At 37.9% G+C, this 22,771-nt stretch overlaps 1 protein-coding gene across 11 annotated transcripts in view; it reads left to right on the top strand.

Moving 5' to 3' along the window:
- Nucleotides 1-22,771, top strand: part of tfc (triforce) — a 207,739-nt gene that overhangs the window by 110,953 nt on the left and 74,015 nt on the right. For all 11 annotated transcript variants that reach the window (XM_067790192.1, XM_067790188.1, XM_067790191.1 and 8 more), the window contains exon 3: nucleotides 10,998-11,549. In XM_067790192.1, the coding sequence (XP_067646293.1) occupies nucleotides 10,998-11,549 (552 nt within the window). The remainder of the gene's footprint in view (nucleotides 1-10,997; nucleotides 11,550-22,771) is intronic.

Below are 22,771 nucleotides of genomic sequence, written 5' to 3'. Positions count from 1 at the left end.
AAAGCCTTCTCTTTTAAATAAGGGTTAGGTAATGGCAGATGACCTTGTGTGCTGATTGCGTGCTCTGCCTGTCGCACCGAAAATCCTGGATTCAATTCCCTGGCAAAGCAATATCAGGAATTCAGAAACAGGGTTTTTTTAATTAGAAAAAAGTTTTTCTAAGCGGGGTCGCCCCTCGGCAGTGATTTGGCAAATGCTCAGAGTGTATTTCTGCCATGAAAGGCTTCTCAGTGAAAATTCACCTGGTTTGTGTAAAATATGTAGGTTCTATCTAGCCCATTTGTGGGAACAATTAAAAAGAGCACGATACAAATTGGAAGCGAGGCTCGGCCTAAAATCTCTTAAGAGGTTATTTAACATAGTTAGTTTAAAGTTGTAAAACCTGTACACGGCCTTCGACACTTTGCTGTCTCGCGCTTGGTCCAAAGCCTTTCCTGCTTCGTCGATCATGTGCAACTCTGCCTACTTTTAATCACGCCCAATATGAGTAGGATTTTTACGGTACAAGCTTCGAGTAATGCGCCCTTTTTAGCTAGCTCATCCTCTTTTCTATTTCCATCTATTCTCATATGTGCACGGCATCAATATATATATACTTCTTTCCATCCAGATTTTCCTGGCATTGCTTACACTCTAACATACTATAAAATGTCGTGCTTTGCAAGATTATTGCCTTAAATACTGTTTGGTTGTCAATATAAAAGTTAACGTGGCTACAGATTATCTATTTTTCTTCAGTGTCACTTTTATACTCAGCGTGCTTTGCACAGAGAGTATATTAACTTTGATTGGATAACGATTGGTTGTACAGCTATAAAGGAATCGAGATAGATATAGACTTCCATATATCAAAATCATCAGGATCGAAAAAAAATTTGATTGAGCCTTGTCCCTCCGTCCGTCCGTCTGTCCGTTAACACGATAACTTGAGTAAATATTGAGATATCTTCACCAAATTTAGTACACGAGCTTATCTGGACCCAGAATTGAAAATGAGCAAAATCGGATGATAACCACGCCCACTTTTTATATATATGACATTTTGGAAAACACAAAAAACCTGATTATTTAGTAAATACTACACCTAGAATGTTGAAATTTGACATGTGGACTGATTTTAAGACTCTTGATAAAACTTAAAAAAAAATTTTTTAATGGGCGTGGAATCGCCCACTTGTGATAAAATAAATTTTACAAATATTATTAATCGTAAATCAAAAATCGTTAAACCTATCGTAAGAAAATTCGGCAGAGAGGTTGCCTTTAGTATAAGGAATGCTTTGAAGAAAAATTAACGAAATCGGTTGAGGACCACGCCCACTTTTATATAAAAGATTTTTAAAAGGGTCGTGGACGAATAAAATAAACTATATCTTTACAAAAAAGAGCTTTCTATCAATGGTATTTCATTTACCAAGTGGATTTATAACAATAAATAGGAAAAACTTCAAATTTTAAGAAATGGGAGTGGCACCGTCCCTTTTATGACTAAGCACTTTTCTATGTTTCGGGAGCCATAACTCGAAGAAAAATTCACATATCGTAACAAAATTGGTTACACATATTTTCCCTATAGTAGAAAATATTTAAAGACCACGGCAACTTAGATATAAAACAAGTTTAAAAGAGGCGTAAACTAGAATAATGCTACAACTTAGCAAAAAATAGTTTTGAATCAATGATATTTCACTTATCAAGTTTTACTGTAAGAGGAAATGGGGAGACATTTTTCTTTGTAGATCACAATTTCTAAGACTTTAAATTTAAACGAAATGTTTAAATGCAATAAAATATTTTTACACCTTGCCTTTGTCATAAACTAACAACAAAAGAGGAAGATGACTTAAATAAATAAACTCAATATTTTCTTTTCCACATTCACATGAACTAAGGTTGACTACTTAAGCTATGCTAAGCGGGAAGCAATTTCTATTTTCATATATTTTACAAGCTTCAAAAGTTTCTGGCACTCTGATGTCATTTAAAGTTTTCCAAAAGAAACCATTTTCATAGCTTTCTATCTTTATCTTATGGCAACGCTTCTCGATCCACTCTGCGTCAGCCTAGGAAGTTCACAACGAAACGGTTTTCTTATGTGTAGCGACTGCAATAAAGAATTAGCACCGCATGGAACTAAAAACCACAAACAAATCACTAAACCCACTCCAATACAGCGTATCGAATAGTCACTGCGCAAGCGTGACGTTATTTGCTGCGTTATTTGGTATGAATCGTATATTTTCATTAATGATAACGCAACATTGCTTTTGGCTTCTTAACGTTTGCGAAGCTTTTGTTTTTATTGTATTGGTGGAAACATATTTCTTATTTACGATTGCGATGCTGTTTATACTCAGCTGAGCAGAGCTCACAGAGTATATTAACTTTGTTCGCATAACGGTAATCCGTAACGGCATAAACTAATCGAGATAGATATAGACTTCTATATATCAAAATGATCTGGGTGAAAAAAGAAATTCATTTAGCCATGTCCGTCCGTCCGTCCGTCTGCCCGTCCGTCTGTAAACACGATAACTTGAGTAAATTTTGAGGTATCTTGATGAAATTTGGTATGCAGGTTCCTGGGCGGTCATCTCAGATCGCTATTTAAAATGAACGAAATCGGAGTGCAATCACGCCCACTTTTTCGATATCGAAAATTTCGAAAAACCGAAAAAGTGCGATAATTCATTACCAAAGACGGATAAAGCGATGAAACTTGGTGCGTTGAACTTATGATGCAAAATAGATAATTAGAAAAATTTTGGACAATGGGCGTGGCGCCGCCCAATTTTAAAAGAAGATAATTTAAAAGTTTTGCAAGCTGTAATTTGGCAGTCGTTGAAGATATAATGATAAAATTTGGTAGGCACGTTACCCTTCTTACTATATGTTTGCTGAATAAAAGCTAGCGAACTCGGATGACGAACACGCCCACTTTTAAAAAAAAATTTTTAGAAGTCAAATTTTAACAAAAAATTTAATATCTTTACAGTATAAAAGTAAATTATGTCAACATTCGACTCCTGTAATGATATTGTGCAACAAACTACAAAGATAAAAGAAAATTTCAAAATGGGCGTGGCTCCGCCCTTATATGGCCGAAATCCGACTATGACCACGCCCACTTTTCCGATATCGAAAATAACGAAAAATTAAAAAAATGTCATAATTCTGTACCAAATATGAAAAAAGAGATGAAACGTGGTAATTGGATTGTTTTTTTTGACGCAAAATATAACTTTAGAAAAAACTTTGTAGAATGGGTGTGACAACTACCATCTTAAGTAGAAGAAAATGAAAAAGATCTGCAGTGCGAAATCAAAATCCCTTGGAATCTTGGCAGGAATACTGTTCGTGGTATGAAATATATAAATAAATTAGCGGTACCCGACAGAAGATGTTCTGGGTCACCCTGGTCCACATTTTGGTCGATATCTCGAAAACGCCTTCACATATACAACTAAGGGCTACTCCCTTTTAAAACCCTTATTAATACTTTTAATTTGATAACCATATCGTACAAACACATTCCAGAGTCACCCCTGGTCCACCCTTATGGCGATATCTCGAAAAGGCGTCCACCTATAGAACTAAGGCCCGCTACGTTTTAAATAATCATTAACAACTTTCATTTGATAAACATGTCATACAAACACATTCCAGGGTTACCCTAGGTTCATTTTGCTAAATGGTGATTTTCCCTTATCGATACATCAAGCTACATGGCTGTCTCCTGATCGAAATACTCGCAATCAGATCGATCACTTTGTGATAGACGGACGGCATGCCTCCAGTGTTTTAGATGTGCGCACGATCCGAGGACCTACTAACATCGACTCGGACCATTATCTCGTTGCAGCCAAAATACGCACCCGCCTCAACGCGGCTAAAACCAAGGAACAGAAAACACAAGGGAAGCTAGACGTCGTAAAGCTTCAATCACAACATACTGCCAATGATTTCGCAACTCGACTCTCACACTTGCTCTCTGAGAGCACAACTCATCCTGAAGGAATACAGGAGCAGTGGGAGCATATATCCAAAGCACTTAGTACTGCCGCCGAGGAAAAAATTGGTTACCGGTGACCACGAAAAAACAACTGGTACGATGAAGAATGCCGCGTTGCAACTGAAAGAAAAGACGCTGCCTACAGGGCGACAAGAGGAGTGTGTGAACGCTATCGTGAGTTGAAAAAGGAAGCGAGACGCCTTTTCAGGAAGAAAAAAGCAGAAGCAGAAAGGCGCGAGTGCGAGGAGCTTGAGCTGCTAGCCCTCAGGAATAACGCCCGAAAATTTTACCAAAAAATACGGCGACAGTCGGAAGGTTTTAAGACCGGGGCAAACTCCTGTAGGAACGAAAACGGCGACCTTGTAACTGATGTCCAGGGAGTGCTTAGATTATGGAGGAAACACTTCTCTGTTCTGCTAAATGGAGGCAGCAATTCAGCGCGCAGAGATGAAAAACCCGATCCTGCAATCGATGATGATGGAATATATGTCCCCCGCCCGATTATGACGAAGTTAGAATAGCAATAACCAGATTGAAAAACAACAAGGCCGTGGGCGCTGATGGATTGCCTGCGGAGCTATTTAAGTACGGCGGCGAGGAGTTGGTAAGGCGCATGCAGCAGCTTCTTAGCAAAATATAGGCGGAAGAGTGCATGCCCGACGGTTGGAATCTAAGTGTTCTTTGCCCAGTCCACAAGAAAAGGATACTGCAAAATGCACCAACTATCGTGGAATCAGCCTTCTCAATATCGCATATAAGGTCTTTTCAAGTGTATTGTGCGAAAGATTGAAGCCCACCGTGAACCGGCTGATTGGACCTTATCAGTGCGGCTTTAGACCTGGTAAATCTACCATCGACCAGATTTTTACAATGCGCCAAATCTTGGAAAAAAACCCGTGAAAAAAGAATCGACACACATCACCTCATCGTCGACTTTAAAGCCGCCTTCGACAGCACGAAAAGGAGCTGCCTATATGCCGCTATGTCTAAATTTGGTTTCCCCGCAAAACTTATACGGCTGTGCAAAATGACGTTGAACAACACCATCAGCTCAGTCAGAATTGGGAAGGACCTCTCCGAGCCGTTCGAAACTAAACGAGGTTTCCGACAGGGTGACCCCCTATCTTGCGATTTCTTTAATTTGATGCTGGAGAAAATTATACTAGCTGCAGAACTTAACCGCACTGGAACAATATACTATAAAAGCGTGCAATTACTGGCATATGCTGATGACATTGATATCGTGGGCCTAAACTTGCTCCAAACTGGAAAAAGAAGCGGTAAGGATGGGTTTGATGGTGAATGAGGACAAAGCGAAGTACCTGCTGTCATCGAGCAAAGAGTCAGCGCATATGCGCCTTGGCAACCACGCTACTGTTGGCAGCCATAATTTTGAAACAGTAAAAGACTTCATTTATTTGGGAACCAGCATCAACGCTAGCAACAACATAAGCACTGAAATCCAGCGAAGAATCAATTTTGCCAATAAATGCTACTTTGGACTAGGTAGGCAATTGAAAAGTAAAGTCCTCTCTCGGCGAACGAAAATCATACTCTACAAGCCACTTATCGTACCCGTCCTGCTATATGGGGCAGAAGCATGGACCATGACAACAGCAGATTAAGCGGCTTTGGGAGTGTTCGAGAGAAAAGTTCTTCGAAAGATTTATGGACCTCTACGCGTTGGCGATGGCGAGTACCGAAGAAGATTTAAAGATGAGCTGTACGAGCTATACGCAGATATCAACATAGTCCAGCGAATTAAAACGCAGCGGCTGCGCTGGCTAGGCCATGTTATGCGAATGAAAGATGATGCTCCGGCCAAGAAAGTGTTTCTATCGGAACCCGCCTATGGAAGCAGAGGTAAAGGGCGGCCCCCACTCCGTTGGAAGGACCAGGTGGAAAACGATTTAAACTCCCTTGGTGTAACCAATTGGCTCCAGTTGGCGGAGCGAAGGAGCGACTGGCGCGCCTTGTTGGACGGCCATAACCGTTTAGACGGTTAAGCGCCAATTAAGTAAGTAAGTAAGATTTTGCCTTATTTTGTCTCCAAAGCTCTCAGCTGTGTATGTAATGTTCGGTTACACCCGAACTTAGCTTTCCGTACTTGTTTTATTTTAACTTTGTTTGAAGGTGCGGAAATTTTTATGTTTGCAATGCTGATATTTATCGTTGATATTATTTTCGCATACCTTCTAGATCTGCTGCATGCAAGATGGATACATTCCAATGTAGGTCAGGGATAGAAAGTTTATTACCAAAAAACTCATGAAAAAACAAAAACAAAGCGCATGCGCAGAAACCAGGATGTTCAAAAGTTATTACTTATCGGTAATGTCTTATAGTTGAAGTTGTTAATAAAATTGACAGAAGTTGGTAATAAAATAAAAATTAAATTCATAATTGGAATGCGGCGTAAGGCGAAAAATATTTAAAAAATGTAGAGGTGTCACTAAAAAAGTTGCATAATGAATCTAAATGTATGTATAGGGAATTCCCAAAAATTAATGTGAATTTTTTTTCAGCATTTTTTCGCGTTTTATTCGTATAAATCTTGAGCTGACATTTGGCAGGTGGGGTATGCAGAGATATCGATAAGCAATAAATTGATTTTTTATAAGGAATCAATTAACAGTGCATAAGTGGTATGTGTATGTATGTATATATGGCTTTAATGCACCACTTCGCCTACAAGAATTTTAATTGTTTGATTGATGACATCTCTCCGACATCTCTTTGTGAACACCAACCTTAAATATTTGATTGTTAATGACTTATAATTGCATAACAATTATAAGTAGATAATGAGCAATAAACTTTATTAAGGTAATGAATAAAGTATTTACAGAAACAAGTAAGGAGAGCTAAGTTCAGGTGTAACCGAACATAACATACTCAGTTGCGAGCTATGGAGACAAAATAAGGGGAAATCACCATGTAGGAAAATGAAGCTAGGGTAACCCTGGAATGTGTTTGTATGACATGTGTATCAAATGGAAGGTATTAAAGAGTATTTTAACAGGGAGTGGGCCATAGCTCTATAGGTGGACGCCATTTAGGGATATCGCCATAAAGGTGGGCCAGGGCTGACTCTAGAATTTGTTTGTACGATACGGGTATCAAACGAAAGGTGTTAATGAGTATTTTAAAAGGGAGTGGGCCTTAGTTCTATGGGTGGACGCCTTTTCGAGATATCGCCATAAGGGTGGACCAAGGGTGACTCTATAATATGTTGGTACGATATGGGTATCAAATTAAAGGTATTAATGAGGGTTTTAAAAGGGAGTGGTGGTAGTTGTATATGTGAAGGCGTTTTCGAGATATCGACCAAAATGTGACCAGGGTGACCCAGACCATCATCTGTCGGGTACCGCTAATTTATTTATATATGTAGTACCACGAACAGTATTCCTGCCAAGATTCCATTGGCTTTTGATTTCGCCCTGCAGAACGTTTTCATTTTCTTCTACTTAATATGGTAGGTGTCACACCCATTATACAAAGTTTTTTTCTAAAGTTATATTTTGCGTCAACAAACCAAGCGAATTACCATGTTTCATCCCTTTTTTCGTATTTGGTATAGAATTATAGCATTTTTTTCAATTTTTCGTAATTTTCGATATCGAAAAAGTGGGCGTGGTTATTGTCGGATTTCGGCCATTTTTTAATACCAATACAAAGTGAGTTCAGATAATTACGTGAACTGAGTTTAGTAAAGATATATCGATTTTTGCTCAAGATATCGTGTTAACGGCCGAGCGGGAGGACAGACGGTCGACTGTGTATAAAAACTAGGCGTGGCTTCAAACGATTTCGCCCTTTTTCCAGTTATCGTCCTAGAATATAAATCCCTACCAAATTTCACAAGGATTGGTAAACTTTTGTTCGACTTATGGCATTAAAAGTATTCTAGACAAATTAAATGAAAAAGGGCGGAGCCACGCCCATTTTGAAATTTTTTTAATTTGTGTATTTTGTTGCATCATATCATTACTGGGGTTAAATATTGATATAATTTACTTATATACTGTAAGGATATTAACTTTTCTTTTAAAATTTGACTTTAAAGAAATTTTCTTTTAAAAAGTGGGCGTGGTCATTCTCCGATTTTGCTAATTTTTATTAAGCATACATATAGTAATAGGAGTAACGTTCCTGCCAAATTTCATCATAATATCTTCAACGACTGCCAAATTACAGCTTGCAAAACTTCTAAATTACCTTCTTTTAAAAGTGGGCGGTGCCAAGCCCATTGTCCAAAATTTTACTAATTTTCTATTCTGCGTCATAAGTTCAACTCACGTACCAAGTTTCATCGCTTTATCCGTCTTTGGTAATGAATTGTCGCACTTTTTCGATTTTTCGAAATTTTCGATATCGAAAAAGGGGGCGTGGTTATAGTCCGATATCGTTCATTTTAAATAGTCATCTGAGATGAGTGCCCAGGAATCTACATACCAAATTTCATCAAGATACCTCAAAATTTACTCAAGTTATCGTGTTAACGGACGGACGGACATGGCTCAATCAAATTTTTTTTTCGATCCTGATGATTTTGATATATGGAAGTCTATATCTATCTCGATTCCTTTATACCTGTACAACCAACCGTTATCCAATCAAACTGCTCAACTGAGTATAACAAGGTCAGATAAATAAAATGAAAATCATATAACAATCCTTACAAACACCACAACTGCCTATAGCAGCAGATGTTCTCGCAACAGAATCATTTTTAAGTGAAACCATGTAAATATGTTGAGTCATATGAGCCTGACTGAGGTCCACAAACGAGCTAATAAAGTCAAAAACTACTGCGACCAACCAACGATTTGTTACTATATATGACCTCCGGCCCTGTTGGAATATTCAGTTGTGGTTCCGACGCTACCCGAAGTCCCATGTTCTAATCCATTGGTAGTTAAAAAGAAAAAAGGCACGGCCGTCGTTTATAAAAAGCGCACTCCGAAGGCACTCCGTTAATCCAGAGTAAAATCTAACCCTCTTTGAATAAACTACACAGTATTTAATACGCACACACACACACACGCGGTTTGGAGTATAAAAAGTTCATACGAAGGTTGTGGAGAGCGAAAAAGCAAAGTGACATTACTTACGGCGCAGTTTGTGTGGAAGATTGCTCGTAACGTGGGATGATCGCTGGTTGGCAGGTGAACAAACGATGACAGGAAGTGGTGTTATTGACGAAAACAGATGTGTGCAACAGCGTGTGACACCGATTGAATATCAGTTTCAGAGCCGTTGGATTGAGAGTATTCGAGAGAAGGCAGGGATATTGGAAGTTTCTTTCCCTAACCCCATGGTAGGGCTCCAGCTGCACACTGTATGCCAACCCGTGTACGGAAAGGGAAGTGCGCCCTTAAGGGGAATCGGTAGGCTTTAAGGACTTTGTGTTTGCTCTATTGAAATACTAGTCGGATACCTTTGCCCGCAGAGTGCCGAAATCAATCGCACACTTGTATCATAGATGTCAAAGCGCAGGCGGTGGTGTGCCAACTTTTGCTGTGTAGTGTGGTTTAAGAGTGGGAAGAGCAGTCGTTGTTTTCTGTCGAAGCATCGCTTCCAGTCAACCCGGCGTAGTAGTTACGACTGAGAGCGTAATCTCCTACGGACCAACCAAGAAAACTCTGAGTCTAAACGAGATTTCTAGGCATCTGTTAGGCACTCCTTTATTAGACCATTGCATCCTTGCTATATATGTTATGCCCAATTATCGATCCGCTCCAACTTGACCATTCGGTGTTGTAGTTTTGTTCGAAGACGTCATCTGCTGTCTCACCTAAGGCGGCTCTTTATCTGTCTTCTTTTATTAAAAAGCTTATAAAACAGTGCAGAATCATAGAATTTTATTTAAACTGAGTGAGATGCTGATGGTCGCTTGTTGTTGGCTGATTTGCCTGATTCTGTTCTACTAGTTTATTACAGTGTGATTTTAGGCGTTGGTTGGGTTAAAGTGGGGACTGTACTAGTACAACGCTACGTCGCAAATGGTTTTGCCTACAACAGTGATTTGACAAGAAATCGTATAATATCTAAGCCGCTAAAGGTTCTTAGATCCCCCAGTCCTTGCAAATTTCATCAACGGAAACCAGACTACAGGAAGCCAGACAATATTTATACATATCTACAATATACAATATCTATCGATTAGCCTATAGTAAACTGGAAAAACAGCTGCTGCTTTTATTAGCTTGAATTTTGTGAAATGTCTACCTAGCATTCTCTATGTGCGAGGATAAGCTTTTAAAAAAACAACGATAAGACTACGTGGAAAGTCGGGTTTCAGAATTAACCACTCCCAACTGAGTCGCCGAGTATTCGGCAGCTTGGAAGGACCAGGAGTTGTTCTTTAAACGCAACTATTTAGAATGTTTCATCAGTGCGACCACGGAAATCATTGACTTACCGCTAATGAGATTAAGTAGATTGGCGTAATATTAATTATTCAAAACCAAGTAACTGGTGCGTTCTTAAAAGTGATCAACAGGAACCTTGAAGTACCGTAAATCAAAGTCAGAAATTAAGAGTAAAACTATAGCCTCAGCGTCCAGGGTAAAGACAGGCCAAACTGTTTATACTTCCGGCAACGAAAGTATCAGCCAAACTCATTAATCTAAGCAGGGAAAACCTAAGAACTATCACTGGGTACTATACGGGCACTGTGATATCACCTAAGTAAGTTAAACCTATCCGATACCCAAATTTGTCGTTTCTGCGAGCTAGCGTCAACCCTTCAAAAACCAAACTTTGCTATTCACAGTAAAACCAATGCAACTTTTAGCTAAGATGTTTTTAACGGTGAAAACTCTTAACTAGCCCGGATTAACAATGCTTTTGGAGATAACTTCTGAGACACATTTTTTTACTAACATAGGGTATGCATTTTAAGATTTAACTCTAATTTTTGTAAAAATAATAATTGAGCCTTTTTTAATGTTTACTATCTATTTTCATCTAATTTTAGCTGCCACAAATTTAGAGTTGGACGAAGCGGAGATTGCGCGACAAAATCAAATAACACAACAAATATTTGCCAAATACTTGGAGCGGCGGCTTTTCCCAAATCGCAGCACCAACGAACATATACCCACTATTTCGGAAATACTGCCAAAACCATCCATCACCACTACCACAGCAGCGCGCCCAAAGCCACGCGGCTTTGCCACTTCCGCAAATTTTCACAATTTTCGACGTAACATCTCGCTAAAAACACCAGCACGTAAACGTTATGGTTACGATAGACGGAAACAAATTAATAATAATCGGCATAAAAGTGTTGCCAAAAATCAACAATTAGTTGCACAAATTGATTATGATGAAGAAGAGGAAGAAAAAGACGAACAACATACGCAATCAACACTTAAAAAGCCCGAGCTTTATATTGATATCAGTGCGGAAGGGGGTGGTGTGACGGGAGAAGGTCAAGAAGCATTACAAAGTGTTGAATCGGAACAGCACGATCGTTACTATAATGACTTGTTAAATCGTGATCCGAGGGATAATGAGATCGATAGCGGTAAGTGATGTAATGTTCTAAAAATTTAAACTTATTCACTTATATTAAAAACTATAGCAAAATATTTAGAAAATATTGTAACGAATTCTGGGGAAATTCCGCTTATTTGAAACCTTCTGCTAACGTTCGAATCGCTAAAATTTTGAATAAATCACTCCAATATTTAGTATTGCAAACTGGTCTTTATTTAGATGACTTTGGGAGTAGTACTTCACAATTATACTTCACAACCAATAGCGTGTTTAAATCAAAACTGATTAGTTATTACACACCATACGCTGGTTTTATACTCTCTGTTGCCTCGACCGCATATTTCTGCAAAGGTCTAGACGTTTCACCTTTTAGAACTCTTGTATCTCCTGCTTGATAATTACTTATATGCGTGTGTATATGTGAGTAAAAACTGCGGCTGATAATTATCATTATCATTATAATTACATGTGTATGTGTGAGATATATCTCTTCGTAGCCTTCTATGTATATATATAAATGATGATTGATGTGTTCATGTACACAAGTGTAGCTAGCGTACATGTACATAAGAGTGGCTGCTTCATGTTTTTGTTGTTGCGTGATTATTTACTTACAGGCTAGTGATGTCAACATTCGCCACAATATGGTAATCGGCAGGATATCCTCAACATGAAATTTTTCAGAACAACACAACGCACAGCGGCCTATCTAACGTCAAAATGTATTGTCACTTGAGGCGCTTAACACAACTATCAAGGTATCTTATCGTAGCCAAGCAGCAATAAAAGCGCCAGCTATGAGGACACTGGCTCAGAGCTAGCAGGGGCATGCAAGAAACTTTTTGCTGCATTAACCAGCACTCTACATATATCAATTACACAGGCCGACAAAATTTGAAAACAGGCCCGACGCAGAAATGAGCCAATACTTATCGAAAGGGCTTCGACTCGCTTAATCTGAATAATATCGAATCAGACTTTTCATTTTGGTTCTTGTTTTTCGAGATATTCTTACATAAAGTTACGAAAATTCGGCTGCATCCAAAGAGTTAAAAACATCTCGAAAATCAGAACCAATTTAAAAATACTAACACTGAATTTAGGTTCAAAGTACCCAAAGCCTTTAGGAGAGTACATGCTCGTTACTAGGTATAAAATTTATCAACCTATGTTATCTGGGTTCCGGGTAATAGGCTCGTGGGCAGGAAGGGGTTCAGCGGAAGGAAACAAGCGGATAACCAGCGTCAAAATAGGCATACCCCTAGCCGCAGTCAAAGGGGTAACTCGAAATATTTACGTGAATAAAACACATCAACGGTGAAAGAACACCACGAGCTTCAATATTAAGAGCTACATGGCCAGATTACAACAAAAGAAGGACGGAGGGTTTACTGCGGGGTACAAGAGTCAGTATAAATAAACTTAAACAATAGGCACGCCTGCGGTAAAGATGCGCGTTGCGCGTAATAACCACCGCAGAAGTTGTAAAGTCGTAACTACTAAAGAAGACTGCTGGTCACCTTCTGTATAAATTCCCAACTCTAGCTAAAGCACATCTAAGATGAGAACACCCTTTTTGGAAAATCGGGGTAGATTATTGAAAATAAAGCGATACTTGCTGTTTGTAAACAACTCTGACTGGTTGTTGTACATATCTGATTTAGCACTCAGTAGGTTCAGACCAGTTTTAATGCATGACAACGGTTTTTTCCAAGGTGCTTGAGCGTTATATGTATCCATCCAACGCCTGCCTTATGATCGGCTTGATTCTTTAGGTTTTTATGAAGAAGAGTACATATTTGATTTGATATTCCCAACAGAGGACCAACTAGAAATCTTGAAAATCGACTATTCGAATAGTCCATTAACGGAAGTTTTTAAGTAAAACAATAGATTATCACCTATCGACAAGTTCTTTCCAATCGATTAGTGTCAGATTTGACTATTCGAATAACTTTTTTTTGTAGTTTGTCACAGAGTTCGTAAAGACGTTGCTGAGTTATTCTAAGCCATTGTCAGCTTACATATTTTACGCCTTTGACATACTCGGAACTTGAAACTAATTCAGAAAAAAATTCAATATTTTTTAATAATATGTTGTTATAACAAAAAAACTTATGCAATTTTCAAATTTTATTTTTAATAAGAAAAAATATAAAAGTCGAATAATCGATTGTAAACAAAAGCTCGAGGGGCAACCCACTGCATTAACCCTTTCGACCCAACGTTGCTTGTGGGCAACTTCATATGTTTGACGACTAACGGTCAGCGTTGTTTTTGTTTTTGTTTTTGAAACCGTATCGATATCGGAAGCTACAAGTGTTCTCTTTAAGTTGAATAAAACAACAGCTAATTTGATCGCCAATTTGCAAAGTTATTTTCATTTGTGCACGCATGTGTCAAGACAAATATATTTGCGTATTTGAAAAGAGGTAAATTTTTTTCAAAATTATAACAAAAATTTAAAATATTTTTATTGAATCTGTTTTAGTAAATAACAAACAAAAATTTGTGAATGTTAACGCTTACCATTGCAAACAAGCCACAGGTGAGTAATTTCCAAAACTGTCAAGTTGCTTGTGAGCAACTTTGGGCAATTATGGTTATTAATTTATATACTTTTAGACATGAGACCCCAACAGAAAGGCTTGAAAAACAAAGATATGGAAGAAATGTTGAACTTCGAATGGTATGTTTCCAGTGACGAGGAAAGCGGCGATGAGGTGGAAGACATATCTGCAGTGCCGGAGTGGAATTTGGAAGGAATCGTGGAAAGAGGAGAAAGCATAGAGATCGACCTTCTTGACAACATGCTGGCGGATTAGGTTGAGCAAGAGTCTTCTAGTGCTGTTAATATGTGCTTTGAAAAAGTTGATTCAAAATCTCTCAAATGGAGATCAAGGCCCTATGAAGCCCCTGACACTAGTTTGAAGGACGATAATATCCTGAAGTTATTGAAGTTTTGACGTCAGTTGAATATTTCGAAAAAATGTTTGATACTCATTGTATTGATTTGATCATACAGCAAATTAATTTATATGGACTACAGGAACTCGGCATTGAGCTTAACTATACTAAGGAGGATATAAAACGGTATATTGGCGCTTTGTTATACTTAGGTGTTTTTAGACTGCCCCAGTTTAAAATGGCTTGGGCCCAAAACACAAAGCTTACGGCTATATCAGAAGCAATGTCTCGCGGCCGGTTTGAAGTGCTTTCAGTCTTCTTATTGAGTTGAAGGAAATGGGCATTTTTGCAACAGGTATTATACGTAAAAATCCGGTAAGCAGTTGCCAATTGCTTTCAGATGTTAAACTCAAAAAACGGGGAAGAGGATCTTCTGACGTGAGATGTGAAGCTAATTATAATCTAGTATGCCTGAAGTGGTTTGACAACAAATCAGTTTTACTAGCATCTTTGTATATAGACCACCAGCCTGTTGATGTTTGTAAGCGTTTGGAGCCCGAAGGACAAAACTTACATTGATGTTCCAAGACCTGCTATCGTTGCTTCCTATAATAAATGCATGGGGTGGGTTGACCTAGCTGATATGCTCATGGAGCTGTACAAGGTTAACCACCGCTCAAGAAAATGGTACATAAGAATCTTCCATTGGTGCCTATGAACATCCGTTACAAATGCCTGGTTGCTTTATAGAAAACATCCTCGTCTACTTCAACCCAACCAGAAACATATTCCATTAATAGAATTTCAACTGGAAATTGCTCATGCAGTTTTGCAATATAGTTCAGTTTCTGAAGACTCCATCCAAAGGAAAAGAGATCGACTATCGAATTCGGAAAAAAAATAATCCAACGTCTTCCGATGGTATTTCTCCATCGAGCAATGTGTCTTCGCAAAGCACCAAAAAGTATGGTTCCAACCGAACCCTCCAGATGCAAAGCGGTATGGTAAAGTGGATCACTGGGTAGTATTTGGCGAAAAAGGTTGCTGCAGATTGTGCAAGACAGGAACTCCAATGTCCAAATGTCTTAAATGTAAAGTACATCTTTGCTGTAACAATAACAAAAATTGTTTTTTGTCCTTTCATACTTAACTTTTAAAATAATTCAATAAATTTTAATACGGCTATAATAACAAAACAAAATTTTTTTATATACCACAATTGCCCAACGTTGCTCACAAGCAACTTTCTCCACCGCATAAACGAATGGGCGTGGCGACTTGAAATTTTGGCCAGGCACTCCTTAAGTGACTACAAAATGATTAAAAGTAAAAAAAAAACAAGTAAGGAAGGCTAAGTTCGGGGTGACTCTAGAATTTCTTTGTACGATATGGGTATCAAATGAAAGGTGCTAATGAGTATTTTAAAAAGGAGTGGGCCTTAGTTCTATATGTGGATGCCTTTTCGAGATATCGCCATAAACGTGGACCAGGGGTGACTCTAGAATGTGTTTGTACGATATGGGTATCAAATGAAAGGTATTAATGAGTATTTTAAGAGGGCGTGGGCCTTAGTTCTATATGTGGACGCCTTTTCGAGACATCGCTATAAAGGTGGACCAGGGGTGATTCTAGAATTTGTTTGTACAATATGGGTATCAAATGAAAGGTGTTAATGAGTATTTTAAAAGGGCGTGGGCCTTAGTTCTATAGGTGGACGCCTTTTCAAGATATCGCCATAAAGGTGGACCAGGGGTGACTCTAGAATTTGTTTGTACGACATGAGTATCAAATGAAAGGTGTTAATGAGTATTTTAAAAGGGAGTGGGCCTTAGTTCTATAGGTGGATGCCTTTTCGAGATATCGCCATAAAGGTGGGCCAGGGGTGACTCTAGAATGGTTTTGTACGATATGGGTTTCAAATGGAAGGCATTAAAGAGTATTTTAAGAGGAAGTGGGCCATAGTTCTATACATGGACGCCATTTAGGGATATCGCCATAAAGGTGGACCAGGGCTGACTCTAGAATTTGTTTGTATGATATGGGTATCAAATTAAAGGTATTAATGAGGGTTTTAAAAGGGAGTGGCCCTTAGTTGTATATGTGAAGGCGTTTTCGAGATATCGACCAAAATGTGGACCAGAGCGATCCAGAACATCATCTGTCGGGTACCGCTAATTTATTTGTATATGTAATACTACGAACAGTATTCCTTCCAAGATTCCAAGGGCTTTTGATTTCGCCCTGCAAAACTTTTTTATTTTCTTCTACTTAATATGGTAGGTGTCACACCCATTTTACCAAGTTTTTTTCTAAAGTTATATTTTGCATCAATAGACCAATACAATGACCATGTTTCATCCCTTTTTTTGTATTTGGTATATAATTATGGCATTTTTTTCATTTTTCGTAATTTTCGATATCGAAAAAATGGGCGTGGTTATAGTCGGATTTCGGCCATTTTTTACACCAATACAAAGTGAGTTCAGATAAGTACGTGAACTGAGTTTAGTAAAGATACATCGATTTTTGCTAAAGTTATCGTGTTAACGGCCGAGCGGAAGGACAGACGGTCGACTGTGTATAAAAACTGGGCGTGGCTTCAACCAATTTCGCCCTTTTTCACAGAAAACAGTCCTAGAATCTAAGCCTCTACCAAATTTCACAAGGATTGGTAAATTTTTGTTCGACTTATGGCTTAAAAGCATCCTAGACAAATTAAATGAAAAAGGGCGGAGCCACGCCCATTTTGAAATTTTCTTTTATTTTTGTATTTTGTTGCAGTATATCATTACTGGAGTTGAATGTTGACATAATTTACTTATATACTGTAAAGATATTAACTTTTCTTTTAAAATTTGAATTTAAAAAAAATTTTTTAAAAAGAGGCTTGGTCGTTCTCCGATTTTGCTAATTTTTATTAAGCAGACATATAGTAATAAGAGTAACGTTTCTGCTAAATTTCATCATGATATCTTCAACGACTGCCAAATTACAGCTTGCAAAACTTCTAAATTACCTTCTTTTAAAAGTGGGCGGTGCCACGCCTATTGTCCAAAATTTTTCTAGTTTTCTATTATGCGTCACAACTTCAACTCACCTACCAAGTTTCATCGCTTAATCCGTATTTGGTAATGAATTATCGCACTTTTTCGATTTTTCGAAATTTTCGATATCGAAAAAGTGGGCGTGGTTATTGTCCGATATCGTTCATTTTAAATAGCGATCTGAGATGAGTGCCAAGGAACCTACATACCAAATTTCATCAAGATACCTCAAAATTTACTCAAATTATCGTGTTAACGGACAGACGGACGGACGGACGGACGGACATGGCTCAATCGATTTTTTTTTTGATACAGATGATTTTGATATACGGAAGTCTCGATTCCTTTATACCTGTACAACCAACCGTTATCCAATCAAAGTTCATATACTCTGTGAGCTCTGTTCAACTGAGTATAAAACAAGTATGGAAGGCTAAGTTCGGGTGTAACCGAACATTACATACTCAGTTGAGAGCTATGGAGACAAAATAAGGAAAATCACCATGTAGGAAAACGAACCTAGGGTAACCCTGATATGTGGTTGTATGGCATGTGTATCAAATGGAAGGTATTAAAGAGTATTTTAAGAGAGAGTAGGCCATAGTTCTATGGATGGACGCCATTTAGGGATATCGCCATAAAGGTGGACCAGGGCTGACTCTAGAATTCGTTTGTACGATATGGTAATCAAATGAAAGGTGTTACTAAGCATTTTAAGAGGGAGTGGGCCTTAGGTCTATCGGTGGACGCTTTTTCGAGATACCGCTATTAAGGTGGGCCAGGGGTGACTCTAGAATGTGTTTGTACGATATGGGTATCAAATGAAAGGTGGTAATGAGTATTTTAAAAGGGAATGGGCTTTAGTTCTATAGGTGAACGCCTTTTCGAGAAATCGTCATAAAGGTGGACCAGGGGTGACTCTAGAATATGTTTGTACGATATGGGTATCAAATGAAAGGTGTTAATGAGTATTTTAAAAGGGAGTAATCCTTAGTTCCATAGGTGGACGCCGTTTCGAGATATCGCCATAAAGGTGGACCAGGGGTGACTCTAGAATGTGTTTGTACGATATGGGAATCAAATGAAAGGTGTTACTGAGCATTTTAAGAGGGGTGGGCATTAGGTCTATAGGTGGACGTCTTTTCGAAATATCGCCATTAGGGTGGACCAGGGGTGACTCTAGAATGTGTTAGTACCATATGGGTATCAAATGAAAGGTGGTAATGAGTATTTTAAAAGGGAGTAATCCTTAGTTCTATATTTCGAGATATCGCCATAAAGGTGGACCAAGGGTGACTCTAGAATGTTTGTACGATATGGGTATCAAACGAAAGGTGTTACTGAGCATTTTAAGAGGGAGTGGGCATTAGGTCTATAGGTGGACGCCTTTTCGAGATATCGCCATTAGGGTGGGCCAGGGGTGACTATAGAATGTGTTTGTACGATATGAGTATCAAATGAAAGGTGGTAATGAGTATTTTAAAAGGGAGTAATCCTTAGTTCTATAGGTGGACGCCTTTTCGAGATATCGCCATAAAGGTGGACCAAGGTGGACCAAGGGTGACTCTAGAATGTTTGTACGATATGGGTATCACACGAAAGGTGTAACTGAGCATTTTAAGAGGGAGTGGGCATTAGGTCTATAGGTGGACGCCTTTTCGAGATATCGCCATTAGGGTGGGGCAGGGGTGACTCTAGAATGTGTTTGTACGGTATGGATATCAAATTAAAGGTATTAATGAGGGTTATAAAAGCGAGTGGCCCTTAGATGTATATGTGAAGGCGTTTTCGCGATATCGACCAAAATGTGGACCAGGGTGATCCAGAAAATCATCTGACGGGTACTGCTAATTTATTTATATATGCAATACCACGTAAAGTATTCCTGCCAAGATTCCAAGGGCTGTTGATTTCGCCTTGTAGAACTTTTTCATTTTCTTCTACTTAATATGGTAGGTGTCACACCCATTTTACAAAGTTTTTTCTAAAGTTATAGTTTGCGTCAATAAACCAATCCAATTACCATGTTTCATCCCTTTTTTCGTATTTGGTATAGAATTATGGCATTTTTTTCATTTTTCGTAATTTTCGATATCGATAAAGTGGGCGTGGTTATAGCCGGATTTCGGCCATTTTTTATACCAAGATAAAGTGAGTTCAGATAAGTACGTGGACTAAGTTTAGTAAAGATATATCGGTTTTTGCTCAAGTTATCGTGTTAACGGCCGAGCGGAAGGACAGACGGTGTGACGGCTGTGTATAAAAACTGGGCGTGGCTTCCACCGATTTCGCCCATTTTCACAGAAAACAGTTACCGTCATAGAATCTATGCTCCTACCAAATTTAAGGAGGATTGGTTAATTTTTTTCGACTTATGGCATTAAAAGTATTCTAGACAAACTAAATAAAAATGGGCGGAGCCACGCCCATTTTGAAATTTTATTTTATTTTTGTATTTTGTTGCATCATACCATTACTGGAGTTGAATTTTGACTTAATTTACTTATATACAGTAAAGATATTAAATTTTTTGTTAAAATTTGACTTTTAAAATTTTTTTTTAAAAAGTGGGCGTGTTCTTCATCCGATTTTGCTAATTTTTATTTAGTACATATATAGTAATAGTATTAACGTTCCTGCCAAATTTCATCATGATATCTTCAACGACTACCAAATTTCAGCTTGCAAAACTTTTAAAATACCTTCTTGTAAAAGTGGGCGGTGCCACGCCCATTGTCCAAAATCTTACTAGTTTTCTATTCTGCGTCATAACGTCAACCCATCTACCAAGTTTGTTCGCTTTATCCGCCTTTGGCAATGAATTATCGCATTTTTCGGTTTTTCGAAATTTTCGATATCGAAAAAGTGGGCGTGGTTATAGTCCGATATCGTTAATTTTAAATAGCGATCTGAGATGAGTGCCCAGGAATCTACACACCAAATTTCATCAAGATACCTAAAAAGTTACTCAAGTTATCGTGTTAACGGACAGACGGACGGACGGACGGACATGGCTCAATCAAATTTTTTTTCGATACTGATGATTTTGATATATGGAAGTCTATATCTATCTCGATTCCTTTATACCTGTACAACCAACCGTTATCCAATCAAAGTTAATATACTCTGTGAGCTCTGCTCAACTGAGTATAAAAATTATGGATACAGATAAAAAGTTGTGGTCGAAAGGGTTAAGAGCCTCTTTCATTATAAAGCCAATCACTTTGGAATAATTAGTATCCAAAACGTGTTTAAATTCTCTACTTACAATACTAACATCTCCAATGAGCATCGTACTATAAAATTAATACAATCATTATGATACACATTTGTTTGACATTGATCGAGTGCTGAACGTAAGAAGACATGCGTTGAAAGTTATAACGTTTTAACAAGATCATGGCATAATCATGATCACATGCTTAAATGCTAAGCCTACAGGCTTATCGTAAATTGAATCGGTAATATACAATTTACAGCTCTTATTTGCAGTTCACTTATTTAATGGACTGATTTCGATCAGTTATGCTTGTCGAGTTTAATGCTTATTATGATTGATACTAGAATAATTTGAAAGTTTCTAAAAATAAGAGAAAACGAATAATAGTGATCATTAAAAAGAAGAAAAGCTGTTTTTAAACAAAAAATTAAATAAATTTTTCGTTATTGTTTTTTTTTTTAAGGAACCATTCCTATAGACAGCAAACATCATTGGCGTTTTCGAAATTTTATATGGCATTCCAGCAAATTCTTTAACTGTTTAGTTGTACTCAGCAATGCCATTTAAACTTACATACATACAGGTCAATGATCTTTGATTTTTTTAAATACGTCGAATCGCTTATTAATAGTAATGGAGTTTCATCGCGAAGGTCAATTCTCCAGCGTTGCAAATGTGCATTTACACCGAACCAACATTGTCAGTTAATGCAACGCCTTTTTCACGCGGCGCTTAAATTAAGTTGATGCTAAAACCAAAATATGATAATAAGAAAACAGTCTGAAAGCATTCAAATTTCCGTTTATCTGTCACAAACTTGATTCGCTCCGGTATAGTCAATGGCCCTTGTAGTCTGCGGTCACCTCAAGGACTATGGGCGTTTAAGTGCATGTACGCTATTTACAACTATTTAGTGATCTGGTTGCGAAATTTGTTTTTTGTTGTTGTTGTACTTAAGATGTTAATATTGTTCATCTCTTAAAGTTGTAGACTTTTTCCTATTTCTTATATGTACATATGTGTGTATGTATGTACGTTACTTTAAGGGCAAGCATGATTTCAATTTAACTCAACAGTTAAGTAGCTCTTGGATGGCTGCTGTGTCGTTCATACTCGTCAAGGTCAACAAGTAAAATGCACTTAACAATCAGCTTGAGTACATAAGTGCAAGGTTGACATTCGCAATTTTCCGCCTCTCAATAGCCTTTGTTCTTTGTTTACATGCAATAAATTATCAAATTACAGCTGCTAAATGATTATTTCCAATTTCCGACATTATCTGGCAGGGTGGCATCAATATTTAAGACGATATAATTTTTTTCATCACATGCTGTGGTTGATTTAAAAAATGAAAAAAAAAAAAAAAAATTATGAGTATCAAGTACTCGTGAAGTTCTATTGTGAACACGCATGTGTACGTACAGAAAATCAAGGTTTGTAAATTTACTAGAGTTTGCCCGGTAGTTGAAATTACACTATAGTAGAGGCAACTTTACTAGAAACAAATAATTTCGGGCTTTTTGGGTAGGAGCTTCGCCCGCTTCTTTTCTGTAATAACGGATACCGACCAGGTTTTGATTTACTATTTGCTTATTATCGACAGAGAATTATTTTCGTGGAGTTATCGATTTGTTATAGGCTTTTTATCGACAAGTCATAGGCTTCTCATTGATATCTTAGGCTGGCGACAGAGTGGAAGCGAGAAGCGTCGCCATCACTGTGAAGTCATACAAGTGGCGATTGTTTAAAAAAAAACGTTCACAATAGTAAACAGCTGCGATCACCTGTTCAATCGCTGTGCCAATAGCGTTTTTCAATCATTTTTGTAAACGGCGGGGATTATTTACAAATTAAAAAGTGTTTGCTTAACTAGCTGCTCATATTTTATCGAATAACTAGAGTTTAGAAATTAAAATGAATATGTAGTCTGAATTTCTGTATACCCAATTAAAAGAATAGCTGATTTGAAACACAAATGGGCGATTCATGGCATTTCTATTTTTTAACGGCGAACAGAAAAGAAACCTTTCTCCCATTTTCTGGCCTCTCGCGACAGCCATTCTCTCTGTCACCTATTAT

The sequence above is a fragment of the Eurosta solidaginis genome, chromosome 5 (assembly GCF_040869045.1).
Source record: "Eurosta solidaginis isolate ZX-2024a chromosome 5, ASM4086904v1, whole genome shotgun sequence".
NCBI lineage: Eukaryota > Metazoa > Arthropoda > Insecta > Diptera > Tephritidae > Eurosta > Eurosta solidaginis.
This window is presented reverse-complemented; position numbering and strand designations above follow the sequence as displayed.